The 18,160-nt window shown below is 41.8% G+C and overlaps 1 protein-coding gene across 2 annotated transcripts in view; it reads left to right on the top strand.

Annotated features, from left to right (window-relative positions):
• The window catches only part of xrcc4 (X-ray repair cross complementing 4), a 153,378-nt gene that overhangs the window by 81,963 nt on the left and 53,255 nt on the right, over positions 1-18,160 (top strand). Inside the window, exon 7 of one of the 2 annotated variants that reach the window (XM_008103005.3) lies at positions 337-478. The exons of the other annotated variant lie outside the window; for it this stretch is intronic. Within the exon in view, the coding sequence (XP_008101212.2) occupies positions 337-478 (142 nt within the window). The remainder of the gene's footprint in view (positions 1-336; positions 479-18,160) is intronic. 2 annotated transcript variants of the gene reach the window in all.

Below are 18,160 nucleotides of genomic sequence, written 5' to 3'. Positions count from 1 at the left end.
GTTTCTATGGCAGTACACAGCCAGATTTGTTTGGATTTTATATGCAATCTTTAGGAGAAACTGCAAAATTTGGACATTTGTCAATAGATGAAGAAAGGAGAGATTATATGCTTTGTAGTAGCACATATGTGAAGCGGTTTGAGAAGGAAATAAACCCCATATAGAAGAAAACAATGTTGCAAGAATAACTTCTTAGTACTTAATGTGGCTGCATTGTCTTGTATCTGTTGCTGTACTTATGACAAACTTAATTGCAATATAACCTTCAGGTTTTAAGATATTACCACAATTGTGTTTTGTTTTTCACTGTTGTTTTCCTTCTCTTTCATGTTGTAGTCAAACCCAAAAGAGACTCGTTACTTAGTCCAGATATTATTGATATTGCTCCAAATAGAAAGAGAAGACAACGTGTACGAAATACTGCAAGTACAGAACCAAAGGTGGCATTGTATGAGGCCCAGAAAATATCCAAGGAAAAGTAAGCATTTGCATCAATTGACAAATATATTATATAGTTGTAATATAGTTATTCAAAAAGGTTTCTTAGGTTAAATTGAAATTCTAAACATATTTACTAATACTTTACTTTCTCAGATTATTGCTGTTTAGACTTGATACTTTATAGATGCTAGTATTCATTTATCTAACTAAAACACTCAGTTGAAGGCAACACATCTTTTTGCAGATAGGATTCAATTTAGAATATCTGTGTCTGGTGAAGACATTGAACAGTGATATTAGGTATACACTACATTATTAATGTAAAAGTACCTGGGCTAAGTAAAAACTAATCACATTGCAATGGGTCTGATGTAATTATTTCACCATCTTTATGATACAAGCAGTTAGGGACTTGGGTTGAAATCCAGCTTATAGTTAGGCAATACTGTATAGATATAACTGATATGACTATGATTTAAGCATCCTACATAAACTTGCTGTCTTTGGATTATGTCTTCGAAGATAGTCCTTTAAATATTCTTATTGCCTTTTAAAACTTCCAAATTATATGTTTGCATATGCAGACTTATTTATTATTTCTTTCTTTCATGAATATTTTGCAATATGGAACTCTTCTAAAGGGAGCTGATACACGTTTCAAAAGCCAGTCTTTCAGAATATGTTTAAAATATGCTCAAAATGATGATCAATTGTAATTTACAGCTTTGGACAAATAATAGACTGCATGTGAAGATACGGGAACAAATAAATTCCACAAAGACATGTCTTAGATAAGATAGGAGGTACTACTGCATATCATGTTAGACTGATACCTTTTAATGAAGACCACTGTTCTATTTCAGAAGGACCTTTATGAGAATAGAGGTTTTTTTAAACCTGTATATAAACAGCCACATTTTTGTCCTCTATTTGCCGTACTTCAGATTTGAGTACTGACTCTTTCATTATTGAACTCAAAATTGTGTAGCAATAGGATGGTTGCATTGTCTTGAGTTTGGCACAGAACTTGTAAAAATATATAAAGTGATATCTGGTCAGAGGCGCATAAAAGAATAGCCAGATAGTGAAGTCCTGGAAATGGGTTAAAAGTGTCTTGAGGGAATGTTTCGTGAGCAGTGAAGCTTTTATAAATGGTAGAACTGGCATTTGTTATTTTATATCATTTTCTTAATAAAACAGGAGGAGCTTTAGAAAGGGAAGTAGATAAACTTTGTATTCGACTGAAAAAGGGATCCCCTTTCAGAGCTACAAAGTGTATATGATTAGTTTATACTAGCTACAGAAAAGAAGCTTCAGTCTGTTTTTCAAGGTCATGACTCATACTGCATCTGGATTTGAAAACCAGTGTGGTCCAGTGAATCGTTTGTTAGACTTGGACCTGAGAAATCTCGGTTCAAATCCTAACTCTAGCATGGACTCAGTGGGTGGCCCGGGGCAAGCTGCTTTCTGCATGAATTCTTCCATCTGTAAAGCTATGAATATAATGGTCTAACATTGCCATGTGGTTGTGAGGAGGAATAACTTGAGTGCTAAAGAAGTCATATCAACATGTTGAAAGACCATGATACAGGATTTTACAATAAGATATCTTGAACTAACAAAGAATAAATTCAAGCCTTTTGTGTAATTCTGCATTTATGAACAGGTAAAGAAAGTTGTAGCAGAACTCTCTCCAACATTCAAAGAAGAGGGAAACCATATCAGTCCATTGCTTTTCCCTGCTTCTTCTTTTTAAATTAAGCATAATAATTAAACATTATATTGGCTGTAATAGGCAATTTGCTATTCATGTGAAGAAAAGATATCTCCTTTGAGAATTCAGCAGTTTGAAAACTCACACACTGATGTTGCAATGACAGCTTTTCAAAGAAAATTAGGGGATCTAAAATCCTAGTATATGGTGATGCGGCCATCCAGATGTCACTGAATTGTAGTTTTCAGCAATTCTAGTCTGCACAGCCAATGGTGAGGAATTCTTGAATGTGCTGTTCAACATAGAATCATAGAATCGTAGAGTTGGAAGAAACCACACGGGCCATCCAGTCCAACCCCCTGCCATGCAGGAAAAGCACAAGGAAAGCACCCCTGGGAGATGGGCCATCCAGCCTCTGTTTAAAAGCCTCCAAAGAAGGAGTTTCCACCACTCTGTGAGGCAGAGAGTTCTACTGTTGGATAGCTCTTACGATCAGGAAGTTCTTGAAGGCTGCTTGAATCCCATCCTTTATGTTAGTGTGAAAAACTTAGCAGATCCTGAGAAATGTGTTTTAGCAAAAGAGCATTGTGAAGCAGGCTTTGGGACTCATTATGTTATCACAGAACCATTCGACATAGAGCAGTTCGTTTTCCTTGTTTCCATATTTGTTTTAAGACTCTCCACTTCCCCCTTTTTTTCTCACAACAACCCTATGAAATGGTTCAGGCCAAAAAAATGGTAAATGATCAAAGGTGCTGCCTGCAGGGATTTGAACATGCTTCTTTCAGTATTAGTCCACCAATTATTAATTCACCACACTGGACTTTAGGGGGCTAACAATACATGTTCAGAAAACTAGGATAAACTGAATATTTAAAAGCCTAGAGGAACATACTATTATGAAGGCCATACTATTATGAGTGGCATTTGAGACTATGAACCTCCATCGTCGTTTTGTTTACTTCATATAAGTGAAGTATATTTCTCGGCATACGGCCGAGAAAGTGCTACCAACGCCCCTCCTGTCCCTGCTATTATTCAATGCTAGGTCTATTGTCAACAAAACTGCTACCCTCTCTGACTTTATTCTCGATCAAGCAGCGGACCTGGTTTGTATTACAGAGACCTGGATCCGTGAGGGTGATAACATTCCCTCACATGAACTGACACCTCCAGGCTTCCAGATATTTCAACAGCCACGGAGCGGGGGTCGGGGTGGAGGGGTAGCAATACTCTCCCGTGATTATTTTAGCATCAAAGCTATTCCAACTCCAAAGATAGCCGGTATTGAGTGTGTTGGTGTGGTCCTGGCTAGCAGGGAATCCCTAGCCATTCTTGTAGTTTACCGCACGCCTGGGTCTCCGGGAGAGAGTCTGCTAAATTTAATAGATCTTGTGGCAGACTGGGTTCTGAAGTTCCCCAGACTTATTGTTCTGGGTAACTTTAATGTACATGTCGAGGCACTGCCATCTTCATCTGTGACTAAGGACCTAGTACCAACCTTTGAAGCTCTGGGCCTCTCACTACTCAAGACTTGCCCTACTCATCGGGCCGGCCACACCTTGGACCTGATTTTTAATATCGGAGTACAAACATCTCTATCTGCGGTAATTGATGTTCCCTGGTCTGATCACGCTGTCCTGAAGGCCCGGATTGAGATTCCATCTCCTCCTTCCCATCTTGCCACACCAATCTTTGCTCGGCCTAGGAGACTCATGGAACCTGCTAGGTTCTTGAATGCCCTTAAGGGCCTGGGAACTGCGTGCGTCACTCTCAATGAGCTAGTCAACACCTGGAATGTCAGTTTGTTGGCTGCCTTGGATGAGATTGCCCCCAGACGCCTCCTTCGCCCTCACCGGAATCGCTCCCCCTGGTACACTAATGAGCTGCGGACGATGAAGCAAGCACGAAAGCGGCTGGAACATTAGTGGCGACAGAAGCCCGACGAGGTGTCACTGTCCGCGTTCAAGGCTTTTCGCAGGTCCTACGAATCAACCGTCAAGGACGCTAAAAAATCTTACAATTCCTCCTTAATAGCCTCTGCTAGATCGCGCCCAGCTCAGGTATTCAAAATCGTTCGTGCTTTGACCAGTCCGACTCCCTTAGTCCAAAACCCAGCAACCACGGCTCTTAAAGCAAAGGCATTCCAGAAGTTTTTCACTGATAAAATCACCGTGCTTCGACAGGAACTGCCCCCTACAGCTGATACCTTAAGTGAGCTTGAGACTTTGTGGCCGCTTAGTGGGCCTATCTTTGACCGATTTACTCTGCTTGACAAGGAAGATGTCGCTAGAATCCTGGCTGTTGCAAAACCAACCACCTGTTCCCTTGATCCGTGCCCCTCCTGGCTGGTGAAGAGCTGCCTGGAAGGTCTACTCGATCCGTTGAGTAATATCATCAATGGCTCTCTTGAACAGGGGGTCTTCCCGGACAACCTAAAAGAGGCAAGGGTTCGTCCCCTGCTAAAGAAGCCTAGCTTGGATCCCATGACCCTTGCCAACTATCGTCCTGTCTCCAACCTCCCATTCTTGGGTAAGATGATAGAGCGGACTGTGCTGGGACAATTGCAACAATTTCTGGATGATACAGCCGGCCTGGACCCTTTCCAGTCAGGCTTCCGCCCTGGCCATGGGACGGAGACAGTCCTGGTTGCCATTACAGATGAACTTCGTCGCCAGTCTGATAGCGGCGGATCAGCGCTACTGGTACTTCTCGACCTTACCGCAGCGTTTGACACCGTTGACTACGATCTAATGATTCACCGTCTCGCCATGTCCGGAGTTCGCGGTCAGGCCCTCAATTGGTTCAACTCATTTCTGCGAAACCGGAGCCAATGCGTGGAGTATATGGATCAAGTCTCTGACAGATCTCCCCTCCTATGTGGGGTACCCCAAGGTGCCATTCTCTCCCGTCTTCTCTTCAACATCTACGTTAGACCCCTTGCTAGCTTGGTTCGGAGTTTCGGCCTAGACTGTTATCAATATGCGGACGACACCCAACTCCTTCTGTGCTTGGAGCCTGGAGCAACGTCAATACCAGAAAATTTCACCTTATGTCTGGAGGCTCTGTCGAACTCGCTACGTGCTAGTAGATTGAAGGTGAACCCGGCAAAGACTGAGATTCTCTGGCATGGCCGTTCAACTGGTCTGACCCACTTGCTACCCACCTTTGATGGTGCTGTCCTATCTCCTTCGCCCACCGTTAAGAGCCTGGGTGTCGTTTTAGATTCGCAGCTGACAATGGAAGCTCAGGTCGCTGCTGCCAGCAAACAGGCCTTTTTCCACCTACGACAAGCGAGGCAACTGGCACCCTATCTATCTGATGAGGCGCTGGTAACAGTCATTCATGCCACGGTCACATCTAGGCTGGACTATTGCAACGCCCTGTATGTTGGGCTTCCGATGTCCATGACCCGGAAGCTCCGTATTGTTCAAAATGCGGCAGCCAGGCTACTCACAAGAACACCCATGAAATGCCACATAACACCAGTGCTGCAGCATCTGCATTGGCTTCCAACTGATTACCGTGGTCTATATAAGATGCTAGTCCTGACTTTTAAAACTCTTTACGGCCAGGGCCCATCGTATCTTAGGGACCGTCTCTCCTTCTCCCATCATCGGAGGTCGCAACAACCATCCCAACGAGACTTACTCTTTGTACCGGGTCCTAGAGAAGTGCACTTGGAGAGGACCAGGCGCCGAGCTTTTTCTGTTTCTGCCCCTGCCTTATGGAATGCCTTGCCGCCCTATATGAGAGCCATGCGTGAGTTGGGGCCTTTTACCCTAGCACTCAAGACATGACTCTTTACTAGAGCTTTTAATCTATTTTAATATTTTTAATCAATATTTGTATGTATGTATTTTTATCCTTTTTTATCTTGTAAATCGCCTAGAGCATCGTGGATGGAGGGCGATTAATAAGTAATTAGATGATGATGATGGATGATGATGATGATGATGATGATGATATAAAACAGATGACTACTGCTCTATAAGAATCAGGATCCAGGAAACAGGACTTTCCAGATGACATCAAGAACCTTTCCTCTCTTGGTATTTCTTTAGATTAATTATGCCAAAGTACAAGCCAAATGCAAATTCAAAAATGTTTTTTTGAGAACAAATGAAACCTAAAGGACAAAAAGTAGGGTTTCCCTTCCTGGTGGATATGTGATTGACCTCTGTCGTGAAACCTCATAGGAATTCTAAGTGCACTGCTATATGTGCCTCTTCCTTTCAGAACTGTATATTATCTCCTTGGGAAATGTCTTGCTTAAGTTGCCTAGGATTTTCAAAATGTTGTGAGGACGTAAACAGCTTTTCTTCTGATAACCCTCTGCCTTTTTAAAAGCATGGCAAGTCTGCGGTACATCATGAATTCCCTTGGGATTATGTCTTTTTCTTTTGCCTAATTTATTGCCTGTGGCTCACATTTTTAAACACTGAATTCAACCTTTGTTTAAAATGTGGTTTGCTACCACCAGTGATTCAAGTAGCAAGAGCTTTGGCTTATCTTAAATTTCAGCTTTTCTCAGAGGGCCTTGCAGACGTTGATATTATTGTCTCACATGAAGCAATATTTTACTGGAAAGGTTTAACTTCATGAAATTAGATGCCACTTAAAAAGGCACCAGCCTTTTTCATGGCCCACAGAGAGTATGAAGTTTACACTACAGCCACCCTTTTAAAAAATCTATTATTTTCTTTCAAACCTGCATGTTAGCATGTCACTGAACTTTAGAAAGATTTACATGTTGTAATTTAAAGGGTTCTTAAAGAACCTGTATAATGTGTTTCTGTGGCCATTTAATACAGGTAACTATTGTTGGTAACTTTGGCTGAATGTGTAAAACAGTACTGTGAACAAAGCTTTCTCTTACAATTCCTGGTTTGGGACTTAGTGTCATATAAAAATTTTGCTGCTAGTGAAACAGGTTTACCAAATACAGGTGAAACATTATGCAGTGCTGGAACCTCAGGTGGTGGTTTTTTGCCCCCTAAATCCACAAACTTATTCAGTCATCAACTATAGTTATTCATGTCTGATTGATGCCCATAACCAGGAGAGCTGTAATTTTTTACACAAAGACTAAATGATCTTGCTTAACTTTAGACATTATTGAGGAAACAGCATATAGAAATTCTTAATAATTACAATTATCATAAAACTGTTAGGGAAACTAGTTATTACCAGTCTGCAGATGATGAAATAATAAAGAGAACACATACTACTTATGTTTGATAATGTGGCATGTTTTCCATTTACTGCCTTGATTAGTCTGTTCTTTGCTGCCCCAGAAGGTAGGACCTGGTCTAATGGTCCAAAGATATGAGAAAATAAATTTCTATAGAAAATTAGAAATAATTTCTTGACAACAGCAGTTCAACAATTAAACCAATTGCCTAAAGTGGTGGTAAAGACATCCTTCTCTGGGTGTCTTTAAAATGAAGTTAGACAGCTAACTACTGGGGATGCTCTAGTTAGAGATCCTGCATTGAGCAGAGGGTTGGATCCAATGGCCCATAGAGCCCCTTTCCATTCTAACATTCTGTGTTTCTGTGGAAATAATTTGGTTGAGCAGACAGTTTGCAGCCAGTTGCTGGTAAACTCAAATATGTTGGAAGGACAGTTGATTGGAGGAGGAAGAGTCCACAGTATAGAAGGAAGAACATATGTTAAGACTATGGAAAGCCCATAAGACTGAGATAATTGAGAGAGGGGAAAAGACAGGGCTGTGAGCAAGAGGAGGACAGGCTAGATAGCCAATCTAATGTCTTCCCTCTTAGAGAATTCACCTCTTCCCTCACCCTTTGCCTGCAGACCCAGAACTTATCTAAAAGTTGTAAACCTGAATAACTTAATGGTTTGGAATTAACAATTTCTTGAAGCCAACTAAGTGAGGCCTAGAGATGGGAAGGTTGAGAGGAGACATGATTGCCATGTTTAAATATCTGAAAGGTTTTTAAAGAACTATGTTGTGTTTCTGAACTTACATTTTGGTGAATCAGACTTGCTTTCTTTGTGCTTACAAATAAAATGTAATTATCAAAGTTATTGTTTTCATTACTGTAAGTTCATTTGATGTACATCACAACATTCATGATTTTTTCATCCTCGGCAGGGACATTTCTGCTAGGCAAGCTAAAGCACTCATTTTCTGATACCTCATGGCCCATCAGATCACTGGCTGAACACTGCATAATACACTGAGACATGTTCAGGAGACATTTCTATAGCACCTAAGCAGAAGAGTTTTAAGATTGAGTACAGGCAGGAAACAACCAACAAATTATAATTTAGCAAAAATAAATCTCTGTACTAAAAAAAGTGTAGATGATGAGCCCTTCCCTCCTTCCTTCCATCCATACTGATAGTGTGGATAGACATGAGAGTGCAGTGGGAAAAATCAATCTGCAGAAGATTGTTTGTAACAACTTGTTTGTAACAACTCTCAAAGTAAAATAAGATGCTTCCAAACCTACATTTAACATAGGTCCTAATAAGATGAAGTATAAAACTATACCTATAATTTTATGATATGCTCTGGCAGTTGAGTTAATTAGAGCTAGAGTCAAGATCTTTCTTTTATTTCTACCAAGCTGAGCAACTCAGACAAATATGAAAGTAATATTATATTCAGTGTGCTTACTAACTGGTAATCATCATTTACTAGATTGACCTGCTTAACTAAGCCAGGAGTTAAGACTATTCTCACAGCCTGGAATAAAATCAACTGAAACCTCTGACTCACATGTCACCCTTCTGCTCTTCTTCTGCAGCACTGAGAAAAGAATTCCTGACAAGTTTCATTTCACTTTGAACAAAAGTATACTAGTTAATACATTTTACCCAAACAATGTTAAATCAAAACAAAATGGTCAGTGTTGTGTTATAACAATTCAAACTGGTTTGCTTGTTTGTTTCACTAGCCAGAGATTGTTTCAAATAACAGTTTTTGGTGTGAATGTACAGCAACCCAGGTTCATTGCAAGTGATACTAAAGCAAGTGTACAAATTTAACTTCAAAGGTAGCATCCTTTGCATTAGTTCACTCTTGTTTCCAAATTAATTAACGTAGGATCATACTGTAAGGTTTTCATATATTAACAGTATAGAGCTGCTGCAAACTGGGAATCTGTTTTGCTAGATCAAGTGCATAATTTAATGTCATAAAGGAGTTGCATTAAATGGAACAGATAATAATATTTTGAAAAAGAACTTATATAACAGAGAAGTGGTTTAATAGACATCTGAATTTTATTTTTAAAGAGTTTTTATGATTTCTGCACAACTCTGTTAAGTTGCCGTCTGTACGCGAAGAACACAGTCTCTCATAATAGCATTTAGGAGTGTAAAATGAACAGCTTCAAAACCCAGCTTTATACAAAAAGAAATTAATGCTTCCACTGCCAGCTGTGATGTAAAATGTCTTTGGGGAGTATATGTTACATTTCTTTCTAAACATTGCAGAGGTAGACAAAAAGTGTTTCCTTCACTCAGGTTAGGGAATATCTGGGTGTTTTCTGTATTGCATCTCAGATCAACCTTAGCCAGAATAAACTGTCACGAGCTATCATGGATGCAACAATCCAACAGCACCTGTGTGTGTGTGTGTGTGTGTGTCTGACATTATCCACCCTGCCCTAGATAAAGAGTTCCATGATGTCTGATCCATGACTTTTCTCTCCTACTTCTTTAAACAGAGGGACCAGGAACACAACCCCTGGTGTGGAAGTGGATGATTTTTTTTCCATAGAGAAAGAAAACAAGGCAGAGTGAATTATTGCAACATTCACATAAAATTAGGGGCCCCTGGTGGCACAGTGTGTTAAAGCGCTGATCTGCTGAACTTGCGGACCGAAAGGTCCCAGGTTCAAATCCCAGGAGCGGAATGAGCACCCGCTGTTAGCCCCAGCTCCTGCCAACCTAGCAGTTTGAAAACATGCAAATGTGAGTAGATCAATAAGTACCACTCCGGCGGGAAGGTAATGGCATTCCATGCCGTCATGCTGGCCACATGACCTTGGAGGTGTCTATGGACAACGCCAGCTCTTCAGCTTAGAAATGGAGATGAGCACCAACCCCCAGGGTCGGTCATGATTGGACTTAACGTCAGGGGAAACGTGTTGTCGAAGGCTTTCATGGCCGGGATCACAGGGTTGTTGTATGTCTTTCGGGCTGTGTGGCCATGTTCCAGAAGCATTCTCTCCTGACGTTTCGCCCACATCTATGGCAGGCATCCTCAGAGGTTGTGAGGTATGGATAAACTAAGTAAGGAAAGGAAAGAATATATATCTGTGTCCAAGGTGTGGCAAGAGTCCTTTGTCACTGGGAGCCAGCATTAATGTTTCTGTTAATCACCCTAATTAGCATTGGAGATGTTTTGTCCCTTGCCTGGGGGCATCCTTTGTTCAGTCAAGCCTTCATTGTGTTGGTTCCCATCTACTGTTTTGATTTTGGAGTTTTGTAATACTGGTAGCCAGATTTTGTTCATTTTCATGGTTTCTTCCTTTCTGTTAAAGTTGTCCACATGCTTGTGGATTTCAATGGCTTCTCTGTGTAGTCTGACATGATAGTTGTTGGAATGGTCCAGCATTTTTGTGTTCTCAAATAGTATCCTGTGTCCAGGCTGGTTCATCAAATGCTCTGCTATGGCTGATTTCTCTGGTTGAATTAGTCTGCAGTGCCTTTCATGTTCTTTGACTCTTGTTTGGGCGCTGCGTTTGGTGGTCCCTATGTAGACTTGTCCACAGCTGCATGGTATCCGGTAGACTCCTGCAGAAGAGAGAGGATCCCTCTTGTCCTTCGCTGACCGTAGCATTTGTTGGATTTTCTTCGTGGGTCTGTAGATAGTTTGTAGGTTGTGCTTCTTCATCAGCTTCCCTATGCGGTCAGTAGTTCCCTTGATGTATGGTAAGAACACCTTTCCTCTGGGTGGATCTTTGTCTTGACTCTCATGGCTTGTTCTTGCCCTTGCAGCTCTTCTGATGTCTGTGGTGGAGTATCCATTGGCCTGTAGAGCCCAGTTTAGGTGGTTGAGTTCACCTTGGAGGAGGTGAGGTTCGCAGATTCTTTGTGCACGGTCTGTCAGGGCTTTGATTGTGCTCCTTTTTTGACTTGGGTGATGGTTGGAGTTTTTATGAAGGTATCTATCTGTGTGTGTAGGTTTTCTGTAAACTGTGTGGCCCAATTGTTGATTGGGTTTGCGGATGACCAGAACATCTAGAAATGGCAGTTTTCCTTCCTTTTCTTTTTCCATGGTGAATTGGATGTTTGGGTGGATGCTGTTAAGATGGTCCAGGAACTTGCTGAGTTCTTCCTCTCCATGGCTCCAAATTGTGAAGGTGTCATCTACGTATCTGAACCAAACAGTTGGCTTTTTTGGTGCTGTTTCTAGGGCCTGTTTTTCAAAGTATTCCATATAGAAATTTGCTACTACTGGGCTGAGAGGGCTCCCCATGGCCACTCCATCCTTCTGTTCATAGAATCCAGTGTCCCACTGAAAGTAGCTAGTGGTGAGGCAATGGTGAAACAGGGCTGTGATGTCTTCTGGGAAGTTTTGTTTGATTAGTGTGAGGGTGTCAGCTACTGGGACTGGTGTCCCTTTTTACCAAAGTCCCAGTAGCTGACACCCTCACACTAATCAAACAAAACTTCCCAGAAGACATCACAGCCCTGTTTCACCATTGCCTCACCACTAGCTACTTTCAGTGGGACACTGGATTCTATGAACAGAAGGATGGAGTGGCCATGGGGAGCCCTCTCAGCCCAGTAGTAGCAAATTTCTATATGGAATACTTTGAAAAACAGGCCCTAGAAACAGCACCAAAAAAGCCAACTGTTTGGTTCAGATACGTAGATGACACCTTCACAATTTGGAGCCATGGAGAGGAAGAACTCAGCAAGTTCCTGGACCATCTTAACAGCATCCACCCAAACATCCAATTCACCATGGAAAAAGAAAAGGAAGGAAAACTGCCATTTCTAGATGTTCTGGTCATCCGCAAACCCAATCAACAATTGGGCCACACAGTTTACAGAAAACCTACACACACAGATAGATACCTTCATAAAAACTCCAACCATCACCCAAGTCAAAAAAGGAGCACAATCAAAGCCCTGACAGACCGTGCACAAAGAATCTGCGAACCTCACCTCCTCCAAGGTGAACTCAACCACCTAAACTGGGCTCTACAGGCCAATGGATACTCCACCACAGACATCAGAAGAGCTGCAAGGGCAAGAACAAGCCATGAGAGTCAAGACAAAGATCCACCCAGAGGAAAGGTGTTCTTACCATACATCAAGGGAACTACTGACCGCATAGGGAAGCTGATGAAGAAGCACAACCTACAAACTATCTACAGACCCACGAAGAAAATCCAACAAATGCTACGGTCAGCGAAGGACAAGAGGGATCCTCTCTCTTCTGCAGGAGTCTACCGGATACCATGCAGCTGTGGACAAGTCTACATAGGGACCACCAAACGCAGCGCCCAAACAAGAGTCAAAGAACATGAAAGGCACTGCAGACTAATTCAACCAGAGAAATCAGCCATAGCAGAGCATTTGATGAACCAGCCTGGACACAGGATACTATTTGAGAACACAAAAATGCTGGACCATTCCAACAACTATCATGTCAGACTACACAGAGAAGCCATTGAAATCCACAAGCATGTGGACAACTTTAACAGAAAGGAAGAAACCATGAAAATGAACAAAATCTGGCTACCAGTATTACAAAACTCCAAAATCAAAACAGTAGATGGGAACCAACACAATGAAGGCTTGACTGAACAAAGGATGCCCCCAGGCAAGGGACAAAACATCTCCAATGCTAATTAGGGTGATTAACAGAAACATTAATGCTGGCTCCCAGTGATAAAGGACTCTTGCCACACCTTGGACACAGATATATATTCTTTCCTTTCCTTACTTAGTTTATCCATACCTCACAACCTCTGAGGATGCCTGCCATAGATGTGGGCGAAACGTCAGGAGAGAATGCTTCTGGAACATGGCCACACAGCCCGAAAGACATACAACAACCCTGTCAGGGGAAACCTTTACCTTTTACCTTCACATAAGATTAGATTTCCATACCCATAATAAGATGAAGGAAAGGTCTGTGGCTTACTACAATATGCTTAATAGTGTTAGCTGTTATAAAACAACTATGTGCTTGGCTTGATTATGGTGGAGGTAGAATACCTGCTGTGCAAGGAATTATTTGGCAGGTTACTGTGAATTTTGTCTGGAAAAGATAATTGTAACTGTGGGTGGGGCAGGTGGGAATCTTCAGCTCTGATTTTAATTTCTCCCCATAGTGTAAGACCAGAGGGCTAGACCTGTTCTGTTGTTTCCATCTCCCTTCACCTAACTATTCATATTTCTCTTGCCACCATGAAATTGAGGTTGGCCTGTCTAACATGCAGCATAGCATGCTTTCAATTATAGCAGCCAGCTAGAGGCCTTACGCTTTAGGTAAACCTTTCATGTCATATTTATTAAATACAAACTGATGGCTCTTGGATGCTCTTAATGTTTAATATCAATAGCATCCGATAATTTTCATAGTATGAACCTTTTATCATACTGTGGAAGTTCTAAATGCATTGGACAGGTTTTCTTTTTTCCTTTAAATTGAATAGCCACTGGCATTACAGCAATTATTTTCAATTATTTAAAATAGAACTCTGATTTAAAACATGATTTTTCTTGAGTGATATTTGAACTCATGGTGCTTAGTAAAGAAATTTATTAAAATTGTTCAGTATTAAGCAATAATACAAATGTTATGGTAAGAGCAAGTGATTTTGACCACCTCATGACTATCTTGAATTCACTAGTTCTGCTCAGCATTTATCTTAAACAAATCTTAGATATAGGCTAGAACTAGCTATAAAGAGAAGATGAACAGTCTTTCTCTCTCCCTCTCCTCCTTTTCTTCCACTCATTCTTATCTACTTATGTAAAGCCTGTGAAATCCTACCCAAACAAGGTCCTTGGCACAAAGAGTACATGATGGGACTGTAAAAGCATACATGAATCTGCCATTCTTTGAAATGCACATCTGTGCTGAATTTACTGAGAGAAATTTACTTACTGAGACTTCCACATATGGTTGTGTATAGACTAAATAAGCATCGTTTATTGACAGTATTATAACTGCAATGCATTTTATTGACACACTGCCCCTACTGTGGCAAATTAAATGTTCTATTTTGTTTAATAAAATATAGGCATGTACAAGTAACACATTTCTAGATATGTTGAAGCCACAAGTAGTAGAGCTGTAGTTCAATGGTAAGGGATTACACCTTGTTTATAGAAGAGTCCTGTTTCAATCCATGGTATCTCCAAGTAGGCTTACGAACATCTTCTATCTGGCACGCTGGAGAACTGCTGCTAGTCCTTGTAGAGAACATTCTATGCTAGTCTTCGTAAAGATAAAAAAAAAACCTGTAGCTCTCCAGATGTCACTGAATTCCAATATTTCAGCCTAGACACCATGGCCAATGGACAAGAAGATCTGGAGGTTCACCATCCCTTAATGAAGACAGTATGGAACGAAATAGAGGCTATATTGCAATGTTCCCTTGGTTACTTTAAAAAGCTTGGTTCTTAACAGCTTGCACAGAAGAAATGTAAGAAATATAAACTAATAAGAAGAAAGAAGACTCATAAAATTGAACATTTTTCTTTGCTTTTAAAGGATTTTGGGAGGGGAAGGAAGGGATAGTGAGTTAACTGTAATTTTTCCAGTGGTCTAATTTGACAACAGGAAATAATCAATTATGATGCTTAAAGGTCAATCTGTTTAAAGAAATGATTAAAAATGAGCAAGATGAATGTATAACTCATATGAGAAGTTATACTACTATAATTATGCATTTATCCTATCTAAATAATACTGTGTGTTAACAGATTTATAATGCTCGGTTATAACCAGGGTATAGGTTTATTATATTGATAGGTAAAAGATGTCAGCCTGGACATCAAGATAAACCCAGTCTTCAGTCATATTCTAGTTTGGCAACTGTTGTCCTATATGTAATCCCTTAACATTCTGTGTTATAGTTTTGATTAGACAAGAGATGAATGAGTTCACAATTCCTTCTGCATTACAAAGTGCCTTTTGTAATTCAAATATAAAACAATTCAGGAATGGTTTATCAACTCTAAGGCATAATGGACAAGTTCAAGACCTCTTGTAAAAGGTTGCACAAGATCCATCCCACAGACTTTCATAATCATTGTGTGAGATGCTGGAAAACTCAAATAAGTAGGTTAGAATTTTCCCCACAATATTTTCTTTGTTTCCATGTTGGTGTTTTAGTCTATCATGTGTACCATGAAATAAATGTCATCCCTGTGCTCCAGTAAGTTAAATGAAAAGCTGATAATTACTAATTTTGTCTGCAGTGCTTTAATATCTATCTATCTATCTATCTATCTATCTATCTATCTATCTATCTATCTATCTATCTATCTTAAGAAGGGCTACTGTAGTATAAACCTTCCAGATAAACTGTCAACTTTTCAGCTAGATTGAGGCCATTTCCTGTCAAATGTGCTAATACTTCTCTGTCCCTGTGATAGGTGTTATAGCTCTGTGGCTAAGTACGTTCTAACAGATTCAGTATGAGGTTCAACCAAGTCCTTAGAAAGCCACTGGAAATCAAAATAGACAATATTAGGCATAGTGGACAAGCAGTGTGACCTTAAAAACTGGATCCTATGATACTGTGTCTTCCACTGAGTTTCCCATTTCTTTGTACATTAAGTTTGGGACTTCTTCCCTGTACTTCTCTTACTCACCTGATTTCTATCACAGTGTCTACCCTTTTAAAGCAATGTGTGGTGGAGGAAAGCTTTCAGGCACTGATGGTCACTCTATGTATCTGCTCTACTTGGGGAAGGCTCATGTGGTGAAGATGTTGCCAGATTTTCACTCCCAAGCATGGGGGAAGCAAGAAGCACACCTTAGAATGTGCCTTTATGACCAGGCATTTATGATCTTGCCTTCCTGGCCAAAGAAATCTGCTGTGTTGGAGCTGCCACACAGCAGCTGCCCCCACACCAAAGAAGCCGAGCCCATCCCTCTTTACATCAAGGGGCGGTACATATGTGTTTCCCCGAAAATAAGACATCCCCTGAAAATAAGATCTAGTAGAGGTTTTGGTGACTTGCTAAATATAAGACAACCCTGAAAAGTATGACCTGGGAGGAGGGAGCTGCCGCCACCGAGGAAGGTGCACTGAGACTGTTAGGCATTGTGGGAGTAGATGTCCAAAAACACCTGGAGGGCCCAAGTTGGTCCATGCCTGTTTTAGCTGCTAGTCCTCCCTACAGTCGTACCGATTTTTACCTCAAAGTACAGACTTGGCCTCGGCAATGGAAAGAAACCACCCATGAAGGCGGAGGAGGCAAGGGCATGCCTGCTTGCGTGCCTCAGGAAGCAGGCGCTGCTGCCAGCAGCACTGGCCTAGGCCCTGCCAGGGATGTGCTCGCCTTTGGGACCATAGACCGCCCTGGAGGCCTGGGCTAGAATGAACGAGCCTGCCCAGGAAACCGGCGCCATATTAACCACAGAACCTCCCCCCTTTCTTTTCCTTTTGCTCCTTTTGCTCGCGTGCTCTAGCCTGTGTGACCCAAAGTTAAAGGAAAGGGAAGGGGGGAGGGCTTAGTGGTTTAAATGGGCACAACTAGAGGGAGGTCTAGCAGCTAAAACAGGCATGGAACAACTTGGGCCCTCCAGGTGTTCTGGACTACTACTCCCACTATTCCTAAATCAGCCTCAGCGTGATTCCTTAGTGGACAAGGAGGGAGCAAAATAAGACATCCCCTGAAAATAAAACCTGCCGTGTCTTTGGGAGCAAAAATTAATATAATACACTGTCTTATTTTCGGGGAAACACAGTAGCACCAAAAGCCCTCAAAATGGGGTAAAAGGGCATGAGGAGTTTGAGTTACAAGTCACCCACTTTATATAATTTACAGTACTAAAATAGGTTATTTTGTAATAGACAAGGATAGCCCCAGCGACAACAAGCCACATCTGCGGCTACGGTGCCATTGTGTGCCCAACTGTACCTGACCTTCAGGAATTACCTTTCTTACAGCGCACCTCTACAAGTACCTCGTGCCCAATGCCTTCTCCTTCTACTACAGAGAGGCAAGAGCATTATTATGTGAGCAGCCCCCAGCTGGGTGTTCTTCTGCCTTTGTTGGAGAGGTGCCATTTGCACTCCCCCATCCAAGGCACTTTGAGGCAGAGGTACCAGGACAAGCTCTGCTCAGGGAGTTCCCCTTACATGGATCATGGCTGGCATCACTCCCCTTCGCCATTGCAGGGGTCCATCAGCAGCCATTCTCGCAGCCTTTCTCAGGAATCACCTCAAGACATCCCTTGTACCGAAGCCTCTTATGGCATGGGATCCACAGTGTATAGTCCATCTGATCAGCCTCAAGGGGAGGTTTGTTACCCCCTGCCTTCTGTTGGCCATGGGCACCACTCAAGGTGTTCCCAGTATGAGGGCACGCCTGGTTTTCCCCATTTTGGCCTCGCTCTAATCCCTTTGCTTATTCTTGCCCAAGGAGCACTGGCTATCACAATGCTGTCTACTCTTCCTCTTGGGATCATGAGTTTTCCTGACATATGCTATGCCATGCCATCATGTCAGCAAGGGATAGAATGACATCTTGCTCCCCTGCTCCTCTAGAGGAGGTAGTCATTGAGCATGGATCTGAAGCATCAGAGGCACCAAAACGGGCCGTCTACAGGGGACCCTGCAGAGGAGGGACTTGCTTAAATTCTTGGTGCTCATGTTGCGCCTTGCACATGCCTTGTTTTTGTTGACTGCACAACTACCGCTTCCAGTAGACAATCCAATTTTTTCTTCTGGCCAGCTGCAAGCACTGGTATCATCACTGCTGCTGCTGTTGCCCTTCTTCTTACAGTTGGTTAACTGAATGGCTATATCCTCCAGGGCATGGTTG

This window comes from Anolis carolinensis, chromosome 2, assembly GCF_035594765.1.
Source record: "Anolis carolinensis isolate JA03-04 chromosome 2, rAnoCar3.1.pri, whole genome shotgun sequence".
Taxonomy (NCBI): domain Eukaryota; kingdom Metazoa; phylum Chordata; class Lepidosauria; order Squamata; family Dactyloidae; genus Anolis; species Anolis carolinensis.
The sequence above is the reverse complement of the archived record's forward strand: the minus strand, read 5'-3'. Positions and strand labels throughout refer to the sequence as shown.